The sequence below is a fragment of the Suricata suricatta genome, chromosome 5 (genome assembly GCF_006229205.1).
Source record: "Suricata suricatta isolate VVHF042 chromosome 5, meerkat_22Aug2017_6uvM2_HiC, whole genome shotgun sequence".
NCBI lineage: Eukaryota > Metazoa > Chordata > Mammalia > Carnivora > Herpestidae > Suricata > Suricata suricatta.
In genome coordinates, this window is record NC_043704.1 from 52,979,036 (window position 1) to 53,005,718 (window position 26,683).

General features: G+C 37.3%; 1 protein-coding gene across 8 annotated transcripts in view; it reads right to left on the minus strand.

Annotated features, from left to right (window-relative positions):
* Nucleotides 1-1,501: 1,501 nt before the first annotated feature.
* Nucleotides 1,502-26,683, minus strand: part of CBLB (Cbl proto-oncogene B) — a 213,007-nt gene continuing 187,825 nt past the window's right edge. For all 8 annotated transcript variants that reach the window (XM_029939225.1, XM_029939228.1, XM_029939227.1 and 5 more), the window contains 2 exons: nt 24,337-24,456; nt 1,502-5,160 (listed from right to left, as the gene is read on the minus strand). In XM_029939225.1, the coding sequence (XP_029795085.1) occupies nt 4,901-5,160; nt 24,337-24,456 (380 nt within the window). In that variant the 3' untranslated portion in view covers nt 1,502-4,900. The remainder of the gene's footprint in view (nt 5,161-24,336; nt 24,457-26,683) is intronic.

Below are 26,683 nucleotides of genomic sequence, written 5' to 3' on the forward strand. Positions count from 1 at the left end.
GGGCCATTGCGATCTAGCAGAAGTGAAGAGGGCCTGGGGTGGGAGGTGAGTATAAAGAGGAACGCAGAGTGTCTATCACAGGAAGCCACTGAGGACTGACATTGGATTTGAAGTTCAGAACCTTCATTCTCTCTTGCATTGGAGCCAGGAAGTCAAATTCTAAGGAAGTCATAATTCAGACATAAAGGCGGGCAGTGGGAGTAGCAATGACAAAGAAGCAAAGCCAGGTAATTATGAATACTGTTCATTTCATCTGAAAATCAAACAAAAGAGGGATACAAACAAAAGGCATGGAAATTAAATTTCCCTTAGCCTATTGTCTGTCCTTTACAGTGGCAATTCCTGTTAGGCACACCCTAATTCTTCTGGGTATTTTCGTGGTTACGATCACCTCTGACCTCCAGCAACCGATTGTTAATTCAATGATTTCTAGAATCTTAGATGTCTTGCATGGTCCTTTACTAAGTGGCACCAAGATACCCTTTTTAGCCTACCCTGTGTTCCTTGGACCCATTACTTCTCACCTTTGCCTAAGTAATTGTGTTTTATCATGTGTGTTACTCTTAGTTGAAATGTTTTACCTCTGGAGTTTTCCTCTTTTAGGCTGACAAAATGCTATACAGCCTTACCACTAGTCAAAATTTCCAAAAGTAATGTATCATCCTTTGCTTTATTTCTTCTTTTCCCTTGCTTTATTTCTGAGGTCCTAAAAGAGGCCTGATGGTTGTTAAAAAGGATTAAATGTTTTACTACTAAGTTCATATAGTAAATAAGGGTGCACATGGTAGTATATAGTATATATAGTATGGGTCCAATAAATGTTCTTAAACATTTACCATAAATACATAATTCCAGTACAATGTGATAATTTCTTTGCAGCATTTACTGTATTGGAATTATTTGCTTATGTGTATCCCCCTCCCCCCATTTAATTGTACGTGCTTGGAGGGTACAACTGTTAAGGGCATAACTACTACTACAAATATGCGAGGGATTTTGCGGTACTAATTACTTTCACAACATTTTATGGTTCTTGATATAAAAGTAACATTATTTTTTTATTATTATTAAGTTTTTTTTTTAATTTCCATTGTTCCCTCCCCATATATACTGGCCCATTTTATGTACTCTCCATTATATTACAAATGATTCAAAAATATCAAAAATTTAGAGAACAAATGTTAGTTGATTAGGAATTAGCAACTATATAGCCTGTCATCTGAAGACCATCAGCCTTTCCCAGATAGGATTCTTACTTGGAACCTTAAAAGAACCTGACTTTCAGGTCTAAGACACAGAAGCAGCATATTTATGTAAATATCCTAAAAGAATATCGTTTTGGTATTTAACAGCTAATACCCATCTGGGATGGGTATTTTGTACCATTTTGTACAGTTAGCTCTTGAATCCAAGGTCTTTTGTTTAACACAAAGAAAGAAAACCTAGAAATGCTGTGACAGAAACGTTTGTGTGCAGTAGAAAAATAAATACCAACGCTGCATTTTGTTAAGATTCATTTTATAAAATACCTTAAAAGAACAGATAAAGTACTTGAGTTTACATAATAACCAGAATTGAAAAAAGATGAATATAAATTAATTGAACACATAACTATTTTGCCACATTAGACAAGTTTTAAAAAGGCATTAAAAAAAATAGTAACTGGGAAGAAAACCCTTCACTCTATTGCTGTCTTTTTCTGGAAACTTTTCTAGAAGCACTAAAATTCCAGGTCAACAGGCAGTACCTGTATTGTTGAAAACACACTGTAATTTGCTTCCAAATCTGTCAGCTTAAGAGAAAAAAATTAAAATTTTAACCAGGTTAGAATATTCAGTGCAAATTAAAGCTTCAAGTTGAAAGTTCAAGAGGAAAAATAATGTCCAAACTGTAGGAAACGCTTCTGGAACTGAAAAGAAAAAAAATTCACATTATGAAGAAATCTTTGCAAGTGTTCTTGTGTGTGAAATATTTTGAGTTTACAAATGGACCCTTTGAAGTTGCAATTAGGGCTTTAGTAAGAAGATTTGCAATGTGGGCAATGGGAGGTGAACAGGGAAGAGCTAAAGGTTATTTTGTGGAAGGAGGCTCAAGGTAACCATAAGCACTACTCTGATTCAATCTAGAAAATCTGGCCCGATATTGCAGACATCAAGAGGAAAAGAATTATGGAAACTAATTTACTGGGCTGTCATTGAGGATAAGTACTTCTATCCCCAGAACATGCCGGGGATGGAGGAGAGCAAGTTAATGTCGGCCATGATTGCTTTAACTATACGGGTTAGACGGTGTACTGGCTCAAGACACAGCTGTATTACTAAGTCTTGAGAAATAGGAGGAATGTCTAATTTTCTGGACCACAGTGAAACCAAGTCTCAATCATTTCCAACCCTTAGTGGGTAGTCACTTTCATCATTAAAGTATTTAGGTTTAATTACTTCTACACAAATATTTTTTTGAGTTTGGCCATCATTGGTAATAGGTAGCAATGGGCTTCTCATGACTGTGTTTGATAGAAAATTTCCCTCTTTCCATTCCACTCAGGTTTTTGATTCATTCTTTTTCATCATAAAACTAATGGCTGCTATTGAGTACAAGATGCAGAGATTTTAGTGGGGGCTAGTAAGTTTTCTTTGCAAAATAGATTTAGAAAGTCTTAGGTCTAAATTTACTATATTATCACCAGCCTTTTTACAATTCTCACTGGAAACGTTCACATATTATTTGAAAATTGTTTGAAGATGGACTATGTTTTCTAACATCTGTATTTTATCTCATTCCCTAATCTATAAAAGTTATGACAATGTTATTACAATGAAGTGGCTACTTCTGGCTTTTAGTTGTACCTATGATCAGCAAGTCATAAAAAACCAAAATATACAGTGCTATTCCAACATGACATCAGAGACTGATAAAAGAAAAAGTGAATAATCATGATGATATAGGCAGAGTTCATAAATCCATGAAGAATGAGCCTGGGCAATTCTTAAAAGTATAAAAAACAGCACTCTTCTAGTTGCTCACAGGAAGAACATCTAAGGAAAAGTGAAAATTCCTCTCCAGTGACGTTAAGCAGTACAGAATCACTTGAAGAAATTAAACACCCAAGACCTGTGACTCCTCTCAAGTACCTGCTATCATGAGAGCCAAACCAACAGGTGAGGGACAGGCACCACATGCCTCTTTGAAAACAATGCATTAGTTCCCCTCCCCAGGTCAACCAGGACCATATCCTGAACATGAATTTCCATGGGGTCCTGCCAGCTGTTTGGTCCTGCTCTTTCAAATCCTGAAGCGCACGATCAGATTCATCCTGTTACATCACACTGGGTGTGAAGTTGAGAGCCGGGTGGTAGAGACGTGCACAAACAATTAGTCTACATTTAGGAAACCTTCTGTGGGTTCAGCACTTTACACAGGCCTAGTTTTTGTCTCATTTCTCCACCACTCACTCATTAGGCTTTTTCCATCAGAGAGAGATTTTACCACCAGAAGCTAAAGAATAGATAAAGAATAACAAAACATTATATTGGAATCAGCTTGTGACAGTTTGTGCTTTAAAAGCAAAGTGCCTAATGGCATCAAGCACATCATAGATGCTCAAAAAATATTTGCAGGCTGATTAAAAGAATGTGGTTTATGAAGAACCAACCTCCATTTTGGAAAAAAAAAAAAAAACTAGATGAATTTCTTTCCTCTGACTGGATGGAGCAATGAGAATCTACAAATTAGATATGAACTCTAATATGATTGGAGAGATTTTGCCAAGAAAAACAACAGCACTGCCACAGTAGCATCGGCACTTAACAGTGCATCAAAGATTTAACTCTTCCACTGCAGTATGAACTGGTTCCTAAACCTGTTAGGTACCAGAGTGTAATCACTCAAATAGGAAATAAACTCTATTCCACTTCGAGAAAGGTATGATAATTTCATCTGAAAATTATTAATCTATTTCAGGGAGACGGCCCTCTTATTCAGCATGCCTCAAAGTAATGCAGCATGAATGTCAGGGGACCTCATTATATAACCTCAGTATGGCACTGTCATGTGCAAGTGTATTTCTCCCACATCTGCAGTAGTTGCTTTATAATATTTTATATTTTTACAGAGTAGTGACACCCCTGGGATGGCAAAGACGAGAATATGGGAGGTTAAAGATCACAAAACTTATACTAAGAAGCGATGTTCTTTTAGGTCATATGAAAACCCCTTATCAGAAGGCAGTTAGTTCATTGACAAAAAAATGCTTTATACATTCATAATTTTCCCATCTCACAACAGCAAAGGTTTCCAAAGAAAAGACTCAGTAGTGAAGGCCACACACTTTTTTTTTTGTTTTTTTTTTTGCATTAGTTAGATACGTTGAAAATCCGAACCTTTAAAGCATCTTGTAAATGGGAGAAATGGAATCGGACCTGGGTGGGAGCGGGGACAGGGCATGGTGGGAGAGATCAAAACGGACATGGGCCGTAGCTGTTGACGTGGACCGTGAGGGGCTTGGGGAGATGTTACAGCAGACCTGACCGCTCTACCAAGGGTCTGTCAAGAACACAGTACAGGTATCAAAAAACCAAAAACCCTAAAACAAAACTAAAAACAAAAAAACAAACTGCAACTTTGCCGACCTGTAAACAAGGAAAAGCATTTCACAGACTCAAAGTTCAAGGGAAGTAAACGTCTTTAAATTATTTTTGTCAGTTCAACCCTGATTTAAAAGTATGGCTAGCAGAAATAAGCGCAGCTGTTGACGTCCTGAGCAAGCAGCTGTCTTCTGAGAAGCAGCACTTCCGAGCCTCTTCTCAAGATGCCACACGAGGGGACACCTTCTCTCACTTGTCTCTTTTCCACGATCCTGGAACACCGTTGCTTGCCATTTTGGTGTTGACAGTCTTGGCTGCTATAGATTTAGCCGTGGAGAGACGGGAGGAGGGAAGGCAAATTCTCGGAGGATGCTACGCGCCACTTCGACGTTATTCTGGGCTATCTCTAAGGCTCTCTTTACTTCTTCGAAGGCATAACCCTCTCCCATGAGTTTTGCAATTTTTGCATCAACATTTTCCAATGCTGCCTCGGGCCCGTGGGGTTTTCTGTGGTGGACTTCCGGTGCAGTCCTGCGGGGTCGTGGTTTAGGAGGTCTGGCTGGTGCTTGTGAACCATCTGTGTAGATTTTAAAATAGAGAGGTCATGTAAACAATGGGATAAAGATGAAGACAACTTACCGGTATGATCTCATTCTATATGAAAATGTTGTTTTTCATTTTCTCCATAAATATTTTTTCTCATTTCTATATACTCTGGTAGGGTAGGTAATATGGTCCCCATTTTGAACATTTAAAAAACGGAGTTAGAATGTATTGGAAGTTTGAGAAAATAATACAAATTTCTTCCCAAATCTACAGATTATTCTTTAAGCCATATAAAATAAGGAACAGAAAAGGGAAAAAATTGAAAAAGAAAGGCTTTCAGTGTGGGAACACAGCTTATTTTTTCCTACTATGGTGAAGGAACTTTCTCGGGAAGTTTCTAGCAGAGGAAACTGTTACAAGGTTGTCAGCATTCCTGGAAGGACATCCCCAGAAGGTCCCCCACCCCACCCAGGCCACAGCACAACTGCTCGGAGCAATATGTATTGTAGTGTCTCCACCTGTCTGATTTTTTAAGTTAATAATGTTGTCAGCTGTGCTGGGGAAGGGGGAAATAGTAGACGCTTAGAGTCCACTGGTAGTTAATAGCTGAACAGAAGTAAACTCAGTGCTTTGTTCAAAGACTTTATCTAGATTCCAACTTAGGAAGTCTTGCTAAAGAAAGAGCAAAGCTGGCAGAAACTTCAGCAGTGAATTGTGGGCTCCAGATCAGTCTCCTGATGGTTTCTCCAAGTTAACCAAACGGCATTGGTAACCATGAATGGACAGTACTCTTACTAAGAGAAAAAACGACAGCTCCCCAGGCCACACAGACGAGCAGGGCATGGGCCAGAAACTTGAAAAGGCACTTCTGTCATGGAGTTCCATAATATCTATACTTGGTACTATATTTCAAAAGCCTAAATTAAAAAAAAAAAGATGAAAATAAAAATTGTCAAATTTATGCCATGAAGTACATTTATGGATTTAAGACTCTTCAAACATCTACACTGCTTTAACATCTTCCGCAGACCACTGCCAACTGTCAGATGGCAAATCTAAGGACAGTTACATAAATGAGGACGCGAAGGTACAATCCAGATGCCTGTGACTCTTGTCTCCGTCCTCTCACTCCTGGTTCCTCTTGCTTTGCCAACTTCCCCAACACCTTCATGGGAAACTGTAAGCTGACATTTTCAATAATAATCAAATTTAAATAAATTATCTAATCCGTTCTTTTATATTTTCTCATAAGTTTATTTATCTATGAGAAGGTAACTTGTAAAAAATATCCTGTTTACAATTCTAGCAATATAGCAGCATAGAATACATTATGTGAAAGCCTCTAGTCTGAAGGCAGTCAGTTCCACACCGAATTGTATAGTAGTTTTATTTTTAAATTTTCCTTTCTTATAGGATACTGCCCAGTTTGAAAAATAAATATGGCTGTAGATATAGCTTATCAAACTATGCTCATACACAAGAACATACATTAATTTCTGGTTCTTGCTCAAGTCTGTACTGTTTCCTGCATCTGTAACTAAACATCTCAAGTTATGGTCTGCTAAATTGCATTTCTTACTATGTTTTCAGGTTCCATTTACTTTCTATTAAGTATTTCCATTATGTCATGCAGAGATGGACAATAAATTGTACTTTGGTTCTAATCATTTCAAAAAAAAATTAGAAATTCTTGCAAGATTTCCTTTTTAATTTGTTACCACAGAATTCATACACTGAAATCTTCTCTGTTCTGATTCACTTTTGGGTGAAAAAGTACCAGACTTAAACACAAGTCTAAGCTCCTTGTATTCTACAGGCAATTCTTTAAGAGTTTTTCTAATACTGTTATTTTGTTTTTGTCCAAAATACTGAGAAGGGCACATGAATGTCAAGCGTCTTGGAAAGAATAGCTAAATACATCACACGAGTAGGAAGGCTACTGTGGCAGCCAGAGACACATAGAATAGCCTGACAACGAAGTCTTAAGATTTGGAACTTTTAAATTTAATAAGTATATATTTTTTTAATTGAAGTATAGTTGACATAAAATACTATATTAGTTTCAGGTGTACAACAGTGATTTGGTATGTGTGTATATATATACATGTACACACACACACACACATACATTACAAAATGCTCACCATAGTCTAGTTACCATCTGTCACCAAAGTTATTATAATATTATTGACTATATTCCCTATGCTGTACTTATAACTGGAAGTTTGTTCCTCTTATTTTTAATGTTTATTTTTGAGAGAGAGCGCGCGCAAGCAGGGGAGGGGCAGAGAGGGGGAGGAACAGAGGATCTGAAGCAGGCTCTACGCTGACAGTAGACAGCCTGATGTGGGGACTGAATCCATGAACTGTGAGATCATGACCAAGCCAAAGTGGGATGATTAACCCACTGAGCCACCCCGGTGCCCCTCGGAGTTTATACCTCTTAATGCCCTTCAGTGATTCTGCCCATTCTCCAACCCCCATACAACCACCAGTTCTCTGTATTTATGTGCTTTTTATTTTATTTTTTTAGATTGCAGATACAAAAGAAATCATATGGTATTTGTCTGACTTATTTCATTTAGCATAATACCGTCTAGGTCAATCCGCATTATTGCAAATGGCAAGATCTCATTTTTATGGCTAATATTCCAGTGTGTGTCTTTCTGTGTGTATATACATCTTTATCTGTGGATGAACACTGACATTGCTTCCATGTCTTGGCTATTATAAATACTGCTACAATGAACAGAGGGGTCCACATATTTCTTTAAATTAGTGTTTTCATTTTCTTTGGGTAAATACGAGAAGTGGAATTGGTAGATCATATGGTAGTTTTATTTTTATTTTGATAGTTTTATTTTATTAAAGGAAACTCATGTTTTCCATAGTGTCTGCACCAATGTACATTCCTACTGATAGTACACAGGAGTTCACTTTTCTCCACGTCCTTCCAACACTTATTTCTTGGCTTTTTGGTGATGGCCATTCTGACAAGTAAAAAGGTGATGTCTCATTGTGACTTTGATTTGCATTTCCCTGATGATTAGTGATGTTGAGCATCGTTTCATAGGTCTATTGGCCATCTATATGTCTTTGGAAAAATGTCTATTTAGGTTCAGTGCCTATTTATTTACTATTTTGTTTTCTCTGCCTCTCCCCCTTTTAAAAAATCAGATTGGGTTTTTGGTGTTGTAGGAGTTCTTTATATATTTTGAATACCAATCTCTTACTGGGTATATACTTTGCAGATGTATTCTCCCATTCAGTATGTTGCTTCTTCATTTTATTGATGGTTTCCTGTGCTATGCAAAAATTTTTCAGTTTGGAATACTCCCAATTGTTTTTGCTTTTGTTACCCTTGCCTGAGGAGATAGACTAATCGCTAAGACTAATGTCTAACAGTTTAGTGCCTATGTTTTCTCTTTGGAGTTTTAAGGTTTCAAGTCTTACATTTAGGTATTTAATCCACTTTATTTTTGTATATAGTATAAAGAAACTGGCCTACCTTTCTCAATACCACTTATTGAAAAGACTATCTTTTTCCCACTTTATATTCTTGCCACCTTTGTCATAAATTGACCATAAAAGTGTGGGTTTATTTCTGGGCTTTCTGTTCTGTTGATGTGTATTTTTATTTTTTATTTTTTGCCAGTATCACACTGTTTTGCTATAGTTTGTAATGCAGTTTAATATGGCAATGTGATACTACAGCTAAAGCAATCTTGAGAAAGAAGAATAGAGCTGGAAGTCTATGTGGGTCCCTACAAATGTTCATACCATTTCTAGGTTCTAGGTCTGTGAAAATGCTATTGGCATTTTTACAGGAATTACATGAATCCTGTAGATTGCTTTGGGTAGTATGGACATTTTAACATTTGACATTTTAAATTTAATTTTAAATTCTTCCAATCCATGAACATGATATTATCTATTTCTCCATTTATTTGTGCTATCTTCAACTTCTTTTACCAGTGTCTAATGGCTTTCAGAGTACTGGTATTTTACCTCCTTGGTTAAGTTTATTCCTAGGCATTTTATTCTTTTTGACGCAACTAAAAATGGGATTGTTTATTATTTGTTTTGGAGAGAGAGCAGGAGTGGGGGCGAGGGGCAGAAGGGGAGAGAGAGGGAGAATCTTAGGTTCATGCTCAGCAGAGAGCCTGACATGGGGCTTGATCCCACAACCCTGGGATCAGTACCTGAGCCGAGCCGAAATCAAGAGTCAGGACATCCGTCTACTCCCAGGTGCCTTGGGATTGTTTTCTTAATTTCTCTTTCTGATAGCCCATTATTAGTATGTAGAAATATAACAGATTTCTCTATATTAAATTTTTATTCTGCAACTTTACTGAATTTATTTATCCTAAGTCATCTGCAAATCATGAGAGTTTTCCTTCTTTACCAATTTGGATGCTTTTTGTTTCTTATCTGATTGCTGTGACCAGGACTGTTGGTATTCTGTTGAATAAAAGTTGTGAGAGTAAGCATCCTTATCTTGTTCCTGATCTCAGGGGGAAAGCTTTTAGCTGTGAGTTTGTCGTATATAGCTTTATTATGTTGGAAGTATACTCCCTCTATATTCACATATTGAGAGTTTTTATCATGAATAGATGTTGAATTTTGTCAAATACTTTTTCTGCATCTACTGAGATGGTCATAGAATTTTATCCTTCATTTTGTTAATGTGCATCACATTGATCTGCAGATACTGAATCATCTTTGTATCATTAGAATAAATCACACCTGACTGGGCTGAATGATACTTGTAACATTTTTGAATGTTGTTTGTTCATATTGTATTGAAGATTTTGTCATTTATGTTCCTCTGGGATACTGGCCTGTAATTTTTTTTAATAATATATTTATCTGGTTTTGCTTTCAGGGTAATGTTGGTATTGTAGAATGAATATGGAAGTGTTCTTTCCTTTTCAGTGTTTTTGGAATATTTTGAGAAGGATAGGTATTAACTCATTAAGTGTTTGGTTCAATCCACTGTCTTTCTGGTCCTGAACTTTTGTTTCTTGGGAATTTTAAATAACTGCTTCAATTTCATTACTAGTACTTGGCCTATTCATATAATCTATTTCTTTCTGATTTAGTCTTGGATGATTGTGTTTCTGGGGGTTTATTTATCATTTCTTCTAGGTTGTCCAAGTTGTTGGTGAATAATTGGAGAACAAGTTGGGGAGGGGCAGAGAGAGAGGAGACAGAGAATCCCAAACAGGGTTTTCACTGTCAGTATGGAGCCCAATGCAGGCCTGAACTCACCAACTGTGAGATCATCTGAGCGGGTATCTAGAGTCAGGTGTTTAACCAGCTGAGCCACCCAGATGCCCCTAAATGGTTCTTTGTAGTAGCCATTTATACACCTTTGTTTTTCAGTTGTTAATTTTCCTCATTCATTTGTTGTGGGGAATAAGCTTAGGAATTCCCGGAGTTTGCACCCATGGGTTAACAAGGCAAACAGGAATAGGAAGTCTCAGGATGAAAGTGTCCAGGATTAGGTAATCAAGATTAGATATTCAGGGTGAAAATGCCCCCCAACTTAGTACAAGAGCAGGAAGCTGCTTTCATAGGAGGGAAGGACCAGTAAAGGTAAACAAATAAACAAAGCTATAGACCACAGCAGGGTGAAGTTGCCCAGGGGGAGGCTTACTAGCAAAAGAAAAGTTCCCTGTTGACCCAGAGGTAGCATGCTCTGTCTTATCTCCTAGGCAAGCTAAGATAAACAGACAAGGTGGCTCATGCCTGCCTTAAACAACCATCTGCCTGGTGCCAAGATTTTGTTTTATGTTGACTCAAACCCCTAACACTGCATATCTTCAAAACCTCCTTTCCCTCACACACTTGAGTTAATTCAGGGTTTCACTGCATCTTTGTGCACGTCCATCAAGCTTGTAAGCCTTCTGGTCCTAACAAAAACAGAGCAAGAACCCTTACATGGATCGGGCTCTTGTCTCTTCCAGGACATTAGCCTCTTTCGCATTTTTACCCTGTGTTTGCTCTCTTGCAGGACAAGCGAGAACTTCAGTCCCAGAGTCACAACCACTGATTTCATTTGAATCCTTTCTCTTGATTAGTCTGGCTAAAGGTTTGTCACTTTTATTTATCTTTGCTGAGAGTCAGCTCTAAATTTTACTGATCTTTTTTTTTAGTTTTTTTTTTTAAGTCTATTCCATTTATTTCCACTCTGATCCTTATTATTTTTCTTCTTCTTTGGGCTTTGTTCTTTTTTCCAGTTCTTTAAGTGGAAGGTTAAATGGTTCAAGATTTCTGCTGTTTCTTGAGGTAGGCCTGTATGACTACAATCTTTCCTATAAGGACTGTTTTTGCTGCCTCCTAAAGATTCTGGGACACTATTTCCATTTTCACTTGCCTCAAGGTATTTTTTTAATCTCCTCTTCGATTTCTTCATTGACCCACTGGTTGTTTAGAAGAGTACTGTTTAGTTTCCATGTGTTTGTGTTTCTTCCAGTTCCTGTAACTGATTTCTAAATTCATATTGCTGTGGTCTGAGAAGATGCCTTATATAATTTCAATCTTCTTAAATTTCTTGAGACTTTTTTGTATGGTCTAACATGATCTATCCTAAGAAGTTTCTATATGCACTTACAAAGAAGGTGTATTTTGCTATTTGGGGATAAAATGTTTTGCATAAATCTTAGTCAATCTGGTCTAATATGTTATTCAAAGACACTGTTTCCTTATTGATTTTCTGTCTGGTTAATCTATACATTGATTAGGCAGGCTGTTAAAGTTCCTTACTATTATTGTATTGGTGTCAATTTCTCCTTTATGTCTATTAATATTTGCTTTATGTATTTAGGTGTTCCTATGTTAGGTGCTTAGGTATTTACAATTGTTATAACCTTTTGTTAGACTGATTTCTTTATCCTGATGTAATGTCCTCTTTAAAGTCCTCTTTACCTGATGTAAATATTGCTACCTCAGCTTTTTTTTTTTTTCATTTTCATGTAAAGTCTTTCTCCATGCCTTTGCTTTCAGTTTGTATGTGTCTTTAAGATGTGAAGTCTCTTGCATCATATAGATGGACCCTTCTTATTCATTCATTCACCCTATATCTTTTGACTGGAGCATTTAGTCCTTTTGTATTTAAAGATATTATTCATAGGTATGTAGTTACTGCTATTTAGTTAATTGTTTTTGTGGTAGTTTACAGTTCTCTGTTCCTTTCTTCTCTTGCTCTCTTCCCTTGTAATTTGATGACATTCTTTAAGTGTTAGGCTTGGCTTTCCTTCTCTCTTTGTGTGTGTGTGTATTATAGGGTTTGGCTTGATGTTACCCTAAGTTTCATATATAACTGTCTATTTATATAGTAGTTTATTCTGATTGTCCTGTAAACTTGAACTCCTTTTGAAAGTACTTTTTAACCTCCACCCTTTTTATGTGTTTATGTAATATTGCATATTGTAGATAGAGCTGATTTTACTGTTTTTGTCTTATAACCTTCATAGTAGCTTTATAAGAAATTAATCTACCAGTGTTACTATATAAAGACTTCTTAATTTTTTCACTTAAGAAGTCTCTTTAATTTCTTATAAGGCTTATTTAGTGATAATGAACTCCTATAGCTTTTGTTTGGGAAACACTCTCTCTCCTTCAATTCTGAATGATAATCTTGCCAAGTGCAGTATTCTTGGTAGTGTTCCCCCTCCCCCCGGCCCTTCAGCCCTTTGGATAGATCATGCATTCCCTTCTGGCCTGCAACGTTTCTGTGGAAAAAGAGCTGGAAGTTTTGTGTTTCCTTGTACGCAGCTAGTTGCTTTTCTCTTGTTGCTCTCAAGAATTTTAATATTATTTGTCTTTGTGTGGCTCTCTCTGGAGTCATCTTGCTTGGGGCTCTCTGTGTTTCTTGAGCCTGAATATGTTTCTTTTCTCAAGTTCTAGAAGTTTGCAGCTATTACTTCTTCAAATACGTTTTCTGCCCCTTTCTCTTCTCCTCCTAGGACCATTATGATATAAATGTTAGTATGTTTGATGTTGTCCATGAGGTCCTTTAACTTATGCTCATTTTTTAAAATTATTTTTTCTTTTTGCTGTTCAGCTTGGATAACTTCTACTATTCAGTCTTCGAGATCATGGATTCATTCTTCTGCATCTTCTCAGCTGCTCTTGATTCCTGCTAGTGTATTTTTCAGTTCAGTTACTATATTCTTCAGCACAACGGGTTCTTTTTTATATTTTCTTTGTTGAAATTCTGAGATCATTTGGTCTTCTCCCAAGTCCAGGAGCATCTTTAAGACCATTTATTGGAACTCTTTATCAGGTAGATTGCTTACTTTATCTGTTTCATTTAGTTTTTGTTTTTTCCCTCCTGAGGTTTTGCCTTGTTCTTTCATTTGGAAATTATCCCTCTGTCTCCTCATTTTGTCTGTCTCTGTTTTTACATATTGGGTAGATCAGTGATGTCTCCTGATCTTGAAGATAGTGGCCTTGTGTAGGTCTCCTATAGGGCCCAGAATCAGAACCAGGTGCCCCAGGGGTAGTCCGTGAGTGGGCTATGTGTGGTTGGGACTGGCTTCTCTCTGCCCCAGAGCAGGAGTTGCTTTGTGGGGCAGGGGGCAGCATGCTGGTCCTGGCCACGGTTGCCCTTCAGGTGTGGCAGGGCAGAAACCACTTTGGAGGGACATCTGTAGGAAGGGGCAGGGTGGGTCCACAGGGAATGCCAGGGTGGGGTGAGCAGTGCTAGGAAAGTAGATGGAGGGTGTCTGAACAGGTGACTACCAGCACTGGGGTAGGTAGGCTAAAGGAGGGCAAGAAAAATGGTGCCTGCCAATACTTCCATACTTGGAAAAAGTTTCCGCAGATCTCTGACCCTCCTGCACATACTCTGTGATAATAAATCTTCTCTAATGGCACCAGTGCTTTTCAAAGTGCTGTTTCTGTGCTAAGTCCTGGAATGAGTTTATGTGTGAACCCTTTAAGGATAGAGTGGAGTCTGAATTTCCTGTGGCCTTCTGACTCTTCTGGAGTCAAGCCCCACTGATTTTCAAAGATATTATGGGGTCTCATATTCCTGACGTAGATGCCTAGGGTGGGGGGAGGTACCCAGTGTGGGCTTGAACTGTTCCTCAGGGAGGACCTCTGTCCCGGTGATATCCCTCCTGCTTGTGGGCTGCCATGCCAGGCGTTTGGTTCGCAGCCACATTTCCTCTCTGCCCCTTCTACCCTTCTCAGTGTGGCTTTTTCTTTATATCTATAGCTGTGCAAGAGTGGTTTTGCTAGTCTTCTGGTCATTTTCAGACAAAGTTGCTCTATGAGTGGTTGCAGGCTTAGTGTGTTGGTGGGAAGAGGTGAACTCAGGATCCGCAACTCCACCATCTTTTCACCCTAAAGGTACGTATTTTTGATCCTAGTAGAGGACACTAAAAAAAAAAAAAAAGGTACCTTTTACCAGGAAAAAAACCCAAGAAAGCCATCTGTTTTATATGGCTGCTATAATTAGTACTGGCAATGGAATTTGCAGAAGACTGTTCTTTTCTTGAAAAAAATAAGTAGCAAACATAATTCAAGAAGTCTAAGTTAATGAGGAAGTGTGTGCACACACACGCACCTGGTGATTAAGTGAACCCTAGGGTAGTGAAGGTATCTCTGATCCTGAAACTGGTATATTTTCTTTTGACACACAAAACATATTTGAAATATCAGCCAGGGAAAATGATTCGAATGACCTCTACAAGGAATCATGACAGATTTTGAAGATAGTTTCCTTAAAAAAAAAAAAAAAAAAGACCTTCTTAAAGCAAAGATTTATTTTCCCAATAGATATTTTCCCTTAAAATTCAAAACTCATATATCCCAGCTCATTTAAACCTAGTCCTCATTGCAATGTTAGGGCCATGTTCCTCAAAACAATGCTGACATCTCTTCAAAATCTTACACATGCTTGGAATTTCAAATTTATCATGTATTAAAGCCTACAAATGGAAGTAAAATGGACTCTGTTTCAACTTTTGGCCACTTGTTATATATAAATTTCCATTTATTAATGAATATTTATTCAATTTGGTATATCTTAATTTTTTGTTTGTTTTAATTGGGGTAGAATGACTCTGCACCATGTAACTGACAGCTACAACAGAGACTTGGCTTGATGTAGATGAGGAACATCACCTTGGATTGGTCAGAGGCATCTCATTTTGGCAACTAAGATTTTGAGTGACCTTGAGCTAAGCAATTTACCTGTATAATTCTCACTTTCTATATCTACTTTCCTATCTCATTTTTAGAGGTATTATTTATCCCTTCTCAGTCAGGTAGTATGCAAATTAATTAGTGTAATGGCCTCTTCAGCACATATACTGAGCATTAAAAAGAAAGGACAATGAATTCACATCTATGATAACTGCTATACTTAAATGCTACGGAACAGTAATTACTCTAAATTAATAGCAATGTCAGAGAAGTGTGGAGGGCGGGGGGGGGGGGGGGTAAGCAGGGAATTTGTTGTGAGTGCCTAAATCTATAGAAGGCTTTTAAGGAAGATCTGTTATAACCTGAATGAAGAGTGGGAACTTAAAAAAAAAAAAAAAAAAAAGGTGGGGATGCAAATCATTTTCATATTCCTGCTCATCATTAGAGCATATTATTTAACCCAATCCTTTCTACACATCTCTTTCCAAGCTTACAGACAGCTTTTACTTTCCCACTTGTTATTTTTTAAAATGTCTAAAAAAGATACCGGCTCTTTATTCCTTTAGAATGTGTAAATGATAGAAAGCAGCAGTGAAACAGAAGCTGAAACTCTCTCATAGTTCCTGAAACACTGAAGTCCACTGGAATTACTATGGAATTTTCCAGCTCTACGGGAACCTCTGCACCTGAATGAATGCCATCCTCGTGCTGCTGCCCGTGCTCATCATGGCTCTGAATACGAGCAATGGCAACGATAGCAAAGTAAGTGCAGGGAGCATGGCTTATACACCACACGTCCTCGTGCGGCACCAGGTTTACTCAAGGATGTGAGAAGGCCTTTTTTAAAACACTAAAATAAATACAGATTTATCTTAAAAACCTATGCAAATTTTACATTTTCCTCCTTGGTAAAACAGACTTCAGAGCAACTTCCTGATTGTCCACTTTTGGTTAAAGCCATAGTACCTGTGTTGTTCAGAACTATATAATTATATATGTTATATATACTATCTCTCTATATGTAATCTATGTGTCTATACTTAAAATAGTTAGCTTAACATTTGGCCCACAGTAACTCCCTTTTAGAAATGATTATACTATGTACAATCTGAGACATAATCTTGGTTAATGAATATGTCATGGATAGTATTTGATACAGACATTAAGACTTAGACTGACTTTCTCAACTATAATATCTGAGAATTAAAAATGCAAATTTAACTGATCAAGGAATTAAAAGAAATTTTAATTGCATTATCATTATGACTTCGTTATTCTACTATAAGATGGATCAACTAATTCTGGAACTTATTTATGTCATAAGCTTCAATTGCTATCCGTAGAGATACTCTGATTTTATAACACATGTTTGTAATTTAGTGAAAACTATATTAAAATAAAATATCTTCACATACACAGTGGTAGCTAATTATGAGAGTTAAGACTAAGGTTTTAATAAATTTTTAGATGTATTAAAACACTATATAAGAGAATTGCATTATTAAATTTGTTAAGAAAAAAGATTCCAGGTATTGTGGTTTGGAAACCAAAACTGTATGTAAGGAAGACATCTAAGGTAGCTGAATTGCAGTAAAACTGTAGCACTACATTTTCCTTTGTTGAAACACAAAACAAAATCTTATACACATAATTTGTTTGTAAGCATCTATCACTAATGACCCCAGAGTTCCAAACTTGAGTGAAATGAAGCCATGATTTTCAACTGAGATATTAATAAAGGTAACTATAGAATATTTGGCCTTAATATAAAATTCACTTAATATTCTATGACTTTCCTTTAACCTAGTTATAAAAAAAGTGGTATTGGAATTAATTCCTTTTATGAGACTTCCTTTATTTCATCAGTATATTTGGTAATGAGAGCTTTTATCAAACACCTATTTAATAAGTCATGAGCTGAAATTCTAGTTTTTTAAATATTATCTTCACCTGCCTTCTAAATATGGAGAAAATGAAAAAGCTTCCCCAGAACTAATGCCACACTTAGTCAGCGAGAGCACAAACATGTCATTATGACGTTATTCTATTATAACTTGTATTCCCTGGATTTTTAAAAAATGGTATTCAAACCATAGCACATTATATCTTACCAGAGAAGAGCAAACTGGAAACTTTATAAAAATGCAAACATAGCCAGTATAGATATCATGTGACTAATATACCCATGTGAAGAACTAAGATTATTAAAAAAAAAGATGTCTGCCTTACATGCAGGTACATGCAAATTTAACGGTTCAGTGAAATCCACTTTTTGGAAATGTCTGATTATTATGACATATCATTAAAAATCAATTGTTACATCAAAGAATATTACATTTTGGGGGAAGGAATAAAATATTTGGAAGGCTGTTGGTATATGTAGACATACATGTTTACATTCTTTATAAGTAAGAAGGAAATATTTTTAAATCAATGAAAAAAATTTTAAATTAGAGAAAGACACAGAGTACAAGTCAGGAAGGGGCAGAGAGAGAGGGAGACACAGAATCCGAAGCAGGGTCTGAAGTGTCAAGACAGAGCCTGACCTGGGGCTTGAACCCACAAGCTATGAGTCATGACCTGAGCCGAAGTCAGAGGCTTAACCGACTGAACTACCTAGGTGTCTAAATATTTTTAAGTTAAAATATTTTTTACAGAAAGTTGACTTATAAGTCACTATCATTATTTAGAACACCATAAAAGACGAGAAACTGAATTTGTAGGAATCCTTAAAGGTCATCTAAAAAAGGCCTTAATGAGAACACGTCACTGCAAACTTAGGGCTCTTAGGGTCCTAAAGGCACAGAGCACCCAGTCTCATGTTTTCAATGGCGAGACCTGACCCAAAAGGCAAACCCAGTCCCTCTGCTGCTGGGAAATACACTGGTGGGCAGCCTGTTAGTCTTGTGAGCTACATGACAACAAGCATCTTGATGGAAAAACGTATCTTGTTTTCCTGGGGTTTGCATGTGTTTGTAAAGAGTTCAGAAAGAAGGTTAAAATATTTGGTGTTACAGCTAGGCCCTCAGAATAATAATCAAGATGATTTTTCAGGTAAAAGCCAGTTGAGGCTTCTGGTGAATGCCTTTTTGGGTATATTTCCACAAGGTTGGGACTCAGTTCCTCCTCGAAATCTCTAGTGTAACGCTAATCAGAATTCCTACCATCTGAAATCGTATGTGAGTGACGTTCCTCTGGGCTCTACAACACCCACATAGTATGAAGCAAAACTGCAGAGAAGCAGTGTAAATACAGCATTTTGGCCACAACTATTCAAAAAACTTGAATAGGTATTTCTTTTAATCCAGAGTTGGTGGCAGTGAATGCATTATTTTAAATCAGTCATGGTACTTTTCTCAAGGTTATATTTTAATGTTATTTCCTTAAGGGATTTGCTTCCTTCTCTTACACAGAGGCTGTCAGATAATGTCATTCCATGAGTTTCACATTTTTTCATCTGTCTGGAAATCTAGCCTCTTGACTAGTGTTTCAATGGCCACCCACGGATCTATCTGAAATCTTGGAAGGACTAGAAGCAAATAGGTTAAGACAGTGTGGACCAAAATTTGAAAAGGTTAATACAATTTTCTATACTTTTCTGAGATATCTTAAGATGTTAAAATATGTAAAACCATAGGGGGACTTCTACTTCTGCCATGCAGATCATCAAGTACATAAGAACTACTATGTTAATAATTCTTAAAGCAACTCATTAATTATCTTGGTTCCGAGGTTACAGAATGTATGGCTATTGCTATTAATATGTCCTTGTGAATTGAGCTGTGAGCTGGGTACAAAAATCTACATAGGAAAAACTTCTGATGTTTACAATTATGAGACAAAAACATTGTTTATATTGCTCAAAAAATGTGTTCTGACCCAAAATGGTGATGTAGGAAGACCCTGAACTCCCCTCCTTCGTGGAGACACGCCAACTCTGCACCTATCTAGAAAGCAATTCTTCTTGAAGAATTGAGGGCTAACTGAACAGCTTCTGTACAACAGGAGGAGGACCACAGGCAAAACAACAAGAGAGATGGAGACAGGGTAAGGAAGGGAACCCAGATTTGTCTGCCCTAGGGTTTTAAAAGAGCCGTGGTTTAAAAGAGCAACTAGAATCTAAAGGGACAAGTCCTAGAACCCTGCCAAATGATGGGAAAGCTGCTGAAACTCTCCAGGTTGGAGAGGAAGGTGAATACGCAGTTCACTTCCCCCTCCACCTTGATAGAGGTGATGGGAGCAGGGTCCAGGCACCTTAACTGATCTACCACCTCACTGAGCCCCGGGTCCCTAGCCCAATCGGCACTAGCATCCCACAAGACAGCCCCAGCGTGGCGCTCCCTTAATCAGCACTCAGCTCCTGCTGTTGCAGGGAGGTGGCACAGCTACAAAAACCCTGGAACACTTCCTGCACCACTTCAGCTTCAGACGGTTGGCCCGGGCACCCCAGGGTGCAGAGTGCTCTGGAACTTCTTGGCTCATGCCTGAACTGGCTCCCAGTGCTCTGGGCACCTGCAGCCGATATTGGCTCCAGTCACCCCTCCAGGGCACCTCTGCACTGAGCATCCCATGACACCCTGGCTGATACCCACGTCAGCTGTCCTGCCAGGGCATTCTCTGCTTGGAGAGTCCTGGGAGCACCCCAGTCCAAGCATACTTCAGCTGAGGGACCTCCGCCAGCAACCCAAATGCAACAGGCACACAGTCGATAAAGGAGGATCTTACACAAGACTGTTTCATCATGTTTAGAAGTTGCCATTCCACCTATTTCATAGACACCCAAATCAACCAAAATGACAAGACAGAGAACCATGCTCCAAATTACAGACAAAACCTCCGAAAAAGAACTAAATTAACACAGATTACTTGGCATATTGCTTAAGAGTTTAATGAACATAAACATCACTGGACTGCAGAGAAGAATGGAAGAACTCAAGTTCAACAAAGAGATAAACAATATAAAGAACCAATCAGAGCTGAAGAATACAATAACTGAAATGAAAAACACACTAGAGGTTAACAGTACTTTAGCAGATGCAGAAAAATGAATCTGGAAGACAGGATAATGGAAAGCACCCCAGGTGAGCAGCAAAAAAAAAAAAAAAATTCAAAGAAGGAGGATAGGTTAAAGGATCTCTTGGAAAACATCAAGCAAACATTGAAAACATCTCTAACCTAGGGAAGGAAACAAGATTCAGGCAGAATTCAGGGAGCACATAGTTAAAAACAAGTTGAACCTATGAGGTCCACACTCTGACACATATTCATTACAATGTCAAAGGTTAAAGAGAATTTTAAACACAGCAGGAGAGAAGCAAAATGTTATATACCAGGGACACTGCACAGGCTGACCTCTCAGCAGAAACTCTGCAGGCCAGATGGGAACAGCACGATACAGAAAGGAAAACCCTACAACCAAGAATACCCAGAAAGGTTGTCATTCAGAATTAAAGGACAAGAGTTTCTCAGACACATGAAAGTTAAAGTTCATTGACACTAAACCAGGGTTAAAGGAACTGTCAAAGGAACTCCTGAGAGGAAAAGAAAAGGTCATAATTAGAAGAAAATTATGAATAAAAAGATATAAACTATGAAAACATATACATAAAATGTGGAGGGGAGAGTGAGCATGTTATTTGAGCAGAGGTTCAAACTTAAGTGACCATCAACTTACTATAGACTGCTATATACTTAGGATGTTTATATATGAACCTTATGGTAACCACACACCCAAAACCTATAATAAATACATAAAAAACAAAGCTAAGCATAACACTACAGTAAGTCATCGATCATAAGTAAAGAGAGAAAGGAAAGCAGGAAGGAACATAAAAACTATAAAACAATCCAAAATTAAAGTGGCAAAAAATACATACCTAACAGTAACTACTTAAAAAATTAAAAAATAATGTTTTATTTGTTTTTGAGAGAGAGAGAGAGAAAGAGAGAGAAAGATCGAGCGTAAGCAGGAGAGGTTCAGAGAGAGAGGGAGACACAGAATCTGAAGAGAGGCTCCAGGCTAGCTGTCAGCACAAAGCCCGACACTGGGGTCGAACCCACCAACCATGAGATCATGACCTGAGCCAAAGTTGGAAGCTTAACAGACTGAGCCACCCAGGTGCCTACTTTAATGTAAATGGTCTAAATGCTCCAATCAAAAGACACAAGACAGCCAAATGGATAAAAAACAAGACCCATCTGTATGGTGTCTACATGAGACTTGCTTCAGATCTAAAGACACATACAGCCTAAAAGTGAAAAGATGGAAAAAAAAGATCCCATCTAAATGGAGGTGGGGAAAAAAAAAAAAGCTAGGGTAGCAACTTATCAGACAAAATAGACTTTAAAACAATGACTATAATATGAAACAAACAAGGGTATTACATAATGATAGAGGGGTCACTCCAACAAGAGGATTTAATGGTTTTACATATCCATGCCCCAAACATTGAAGAACCTAAATGCATAAAGCAAATATTAACAGACATAAGGAGAGTACTACTGACAGCACTGTGAATGGGGACATTAACACTCCACTTACCTCAATGGGTAGATTATGCAGGCCGAAAATCAATCAGGAAACAATGTCTTTGAACAATACATTAGATTAGATGGACTTCAGATACATGCAGAACATGCAAAAACAACAATATGTATTCTTTTCTAGTGCACACAGAATACTCTCCAGAATAGATCACATGTTAGGCCACAAAACAAATCTCAAATTTAATAAGAATGAAATCATATCCTACACCTTTTCCAATCATATGTTATGAAACTAGAAATCAATCACAAGTGGAAAAAATGGAAAAAACACAAATACATGGAGGCCAAACAATATGCTATTAAACAACCACTCGGTCAATAAATCAAAGAGGAAATAAATACATGGAAACATGAAAAAAAACAACAGTCTAAAAATCTTAAAGATACTGAGAAAGCAGTTCTAAAGGGAAACTTGTAGTGATCCAGATATAACTTAGAAAACAACAAAATCTCAAACAATCTAACCTCACAACTAAAGGAACTAGAAAAAGAAGAAAAACAGAACCCAAGGTTAGAAACAACAAAGACCAGAGGAGAAATGAATGACATAGAGACAAAAAAGGAAAAACATTGCAAAAGATCAGTGAAATCAAGAGCTGATTCTCTGATTAAAAAAAAGACAAAACTGATAAACCCTTAGCTTGTACATCAAGAAATAAAAACACAAAAGTAGAAACAAAATAGAATTGAAACCAAAGAAATACAAAGGATTAGAAGAAACTACTACTATAAAAAATTATATGCCAATGAAGCGAACAAAGTAAAAGTGGATAGATTCCTATAAATATCAAATCTTCTGAAACTAAATCAGGATGAAAGAGAAACTCTGAACAGTCTAATTACTAGTAATAAAATTGAATTGGTAATCAACTCACAACAGTAGTCCAGAAATGAGTTAAAAAATGAGGATTCATAGGTGAATTCTACAAAATATTTAAAGAAGAGTTAATCTCTATTCTCCTCAAACTATTAAAAACAATAGAAGCTTCCAAATATATTCTGCAAGGCCAGCATTTCCTCGATAGCAAAACCACCAAGACAAAGACACCACTCACAAAAACATTACAGGCCAATATCCTGGATGAGCACTGTTGGGGGTGAGGAATGTAAATTGGTGCAGACATTGTGGAAAACAGTCTGGAGATTCCTCAAAGAGTTAAAAATAGAAATACCATATGATCCAGTAATTCCACTACTAGTATTTGCCCAAAGAAAACAAAAACACTAATTTGAAATGATCTATGCACCCCCTATATTTTTTGCAGCAGCATTATTTATGATAGCCCAGATACGGAAGGAACCCAAGTGTCCACTGATAGATGAAAGGATAAAGATGATATGTGTGTATATGTGTACATATATGTGTGTGTGCAGTAACAGACCCATGGAGAACAAATTGATGGGCACCAGAGGGGAGGGGTGTGGGGGGTTATGGGCAAGATCAGTAAAGGTGAATTGGAGATACGGGCTTCCAGGTATGGAAGGGTGAGTCATGAGGATAACAAGTACGATACCGGGAATATAGTCAGTGATTCAGTAAGGACACTGAATGGTGAGAGATGGTACCGGCACTTGTGTGAGGCACAGATTTACAGGGTGTAGATTTATCAACTACGTTGGACACCTGAAACGACTGTAACATTGTGTCGACTGTACTTCAATAAAGAAGAATGTGTGTTCAGCATAACTCATACAGCAGCTACTCCCCCTTCCTTCTACCCACTCACTCCTCTACTCAGCCACCCACCTATCCAAGAACCATGTGCTACGGGTAGAGATACAGCAGTGAACAAACAATACTCCTATCTTCAAAGCGTTAATATTCTAGCAAAGAAGATGGACAAATAACTAATCAGGAAACGAATGGAATTTCAGGCAGTGACAGGTGCTATGAGGAAAAAGCACAAGAGGAGTGCAGAAAGGGATTGCACAACGTCTGGGGAACTATTTAGACATGGTGGTGGGGAAGGCCTCCCAAAGGAGCAAAGCAGTGGCATTTCATTATTAACGGTTAGGAGCGTGACTGGTATTTACTGAAATGGCACATCCTTCTCTCATTCTGCTTAATAGTTTGCAGGGGAGCAGTGCAGCATTTTCTTAAATAAGGTTGAAAAATTAATAGTTCGGTGCTAATATTAATTCTAAGGAGAATTCTCCCTTTAATAGAGAAATACGAGAATGCAGCATGTTGATATACAAAGAGATTTCTCCCATTTCTCATCTCTGGCACAGCAGAACAAAAGTTAGAGAAGGAATAGATTCTCAAACAGAATATGTGCTTTACTGAGTGAACAAGGATAATATGAAGGCTTCATTGTTCTTCTTTGAGAGGCAGTTTCGTAGGGATTCTGCTTATAAGTTTTATAAGCAAATCACAAAGTGACAAAAATACTTTAGGTTGGTGGTGCTCATTAAATTCTGTAATCAATAAAAAGCTGCTCTGAAGAAAGACCAGCACTATGTAAATGCAAGGAGGCAATACTACTATGATTGGCTAACTCACCTGAAGATGAAGGGAGCGGGTCATAGTCCTGTGACGCTCGGTTGGCTTTGACATTTTCGCCTGGTAATCTCCTAGCAGGAGGCAAAGGAACTTGGCCACTTGCTGGATCAAAAAAGGGATCTTAAAAGTAAAGATAATTTTCAAATTAAAATGATTATCTCTAGGAAGTGGCTGAAGGAAAAAAAATCCTAGAAATTCTCTATAAAGATCAAAGGTTTTGGAAATAAATTAGAAAAATAATTTCATGACTGATATTAGCCATTTTCTAATCTACTTGCCTATTTCTAATTTATTCATCACTTGCTCAAATATGCTCCTATTTATTCCTAGATAATACAAAGTACTCATTTTATATTTAAATTCTTCAGATCTTAATAATAAAATTCTTGGTGATAAAAATTGCTTCAAATTATTATTTTCTGTCCCATTCTGTCCTATACAATGAACAGAAGCTGTTGTAAAAAAATTTTGAGTTTTGCCTGTGTCATTATCAAATCAGTTAATCTTTAAAATGGACCTGACATTTGGATTTTATAAGGAATAAATGCATTCATGTGTATAAATTTCCTATATATATAAAGTGTCTTTTAAAATACTACTACATTGGGCAATCTATGCTAAAAAGTCTTTACTTTTGAGAGAGAGCGAGAGAGCACACGAGCAAGCGGGAGGGAGGAAGGGAGAGGGAAAAGAGTGGGGGGAGGGGCAGGGAGAGGGGGACAGAGGATCTGAAGCCAGGCTCTGTGCTGTCAGCCCAGTTCAGGGCTTGAACTCACCAACTGTGAGATCAGACCTGAGCCTAATCCGCGGAGCCACCCAGGCACCCGTTAGTAATTTTTAACCAGCTCACTAAACAGTAAATTCAATTGTTAAAAATTGTGCTATTATTAACATTAAGGTTTGCATATACACTAAAAAGTGACATTTCCAACCACCTTGGCAGTCAGGGAGGGGGCATCTGATACAGTGCAAACTATGAATTGCACACAATTTAAAAATTATTTTGCTACTTCTAATGTTTATTAACTGGAACCAAAAGCAGAAAAATAAATTTTGCCAGTGGTCTAATCGATTTAAAGTTAGTAGTATATGGATTGAAATCCAGAGAACTGGTTTCAGTTCTGAGTAGGTCCACATTACCTCTGCATTTCTGACTCCCTGATGCTGTACTTAGCCGCATCGTTTCTATCGCTGGTTCCTGTTTTGTTCTCTCATCGATTACTCTCTTTTATGTCTGTCGGTGTCTCCAGAAGTACTCTAAATTCTTCTGAGGGCAACGGTCTTAGGTTGCTTATCATGTTTGAAATATACCCTCTAACGCACAGTACCGAGCATACTGCTTGGCAAATAGCCTAAACTTCAAAAGCATTTGCTTTTAACTACCAAAAACAAACCCAGGTTGATTAACATTTTTCAGATATTCAAAATCAGTAAAATCTGAAATGCTACCAAAAGGTAAAAATTATAAATTATAAATGATAAATATTATAAATTATAAATATTAAGGATCTAATTCATTGTTTTAACATCCCTTTAAGTTTGTTATTAAGAATATGTAAGGATTTGATTATTTAAAAGAAGAAAATGAACACATATTTATACTAATTTTTGACTAGATAATGTAAGACAAGAGTTGAAATCTCTGATTATTATTTTCCTTTTTTGAGTATGGTGATTATTCCTAGCTTTGCAGGAGACTTTTTGACCTAAGTAAGGCTACTAAACTTGCTTTCATTAAATTCAGGATTAAAATTAGTATTAGGTTTTGCACTTTCAATATTTGAAGAGTCAAGGGTACAGCCTCAATTAATTTTGTTGAAATATTTTAGGAAACAATGAGAAGATAAATCAAACTCCATGCGACACATGTTAATATTCTGATTTGGAAGAGTAACCAATGGAACCATATAAGGCGATTTCTGTATAAGTTTAGAAATTTTCCCAGGACTTAGATTGAAATATTCAACAAAATTTAGTTTCAGTTATTGTGCCATTTTAAACATCAGTGATATAACAATAGGTCAGAGGAAAGACTACCTTTTATAATACACATACTTTTAAACAATTTCTTTAGGGTAATTTATAGGTTTGTCAGATATGCTGTTACTAACCATGCATTTAAGACTAAACATTAGATTCTGGATATACTACAGGTCATACATAGACTATAAAACATACAGCTCTATGATACTGCTCCATTAAATGATTTCACTGAAAGAGTCCCTAGGTGCACTAAAAATATCGTCACAAATAGCAAGAATACTTAGTTCAATTCTGAATCACTACCATATGTCTTCCTTTAAGCTAACTCCGCTACTGGGCAGGTATAGGGCACACCGGGCTCTAC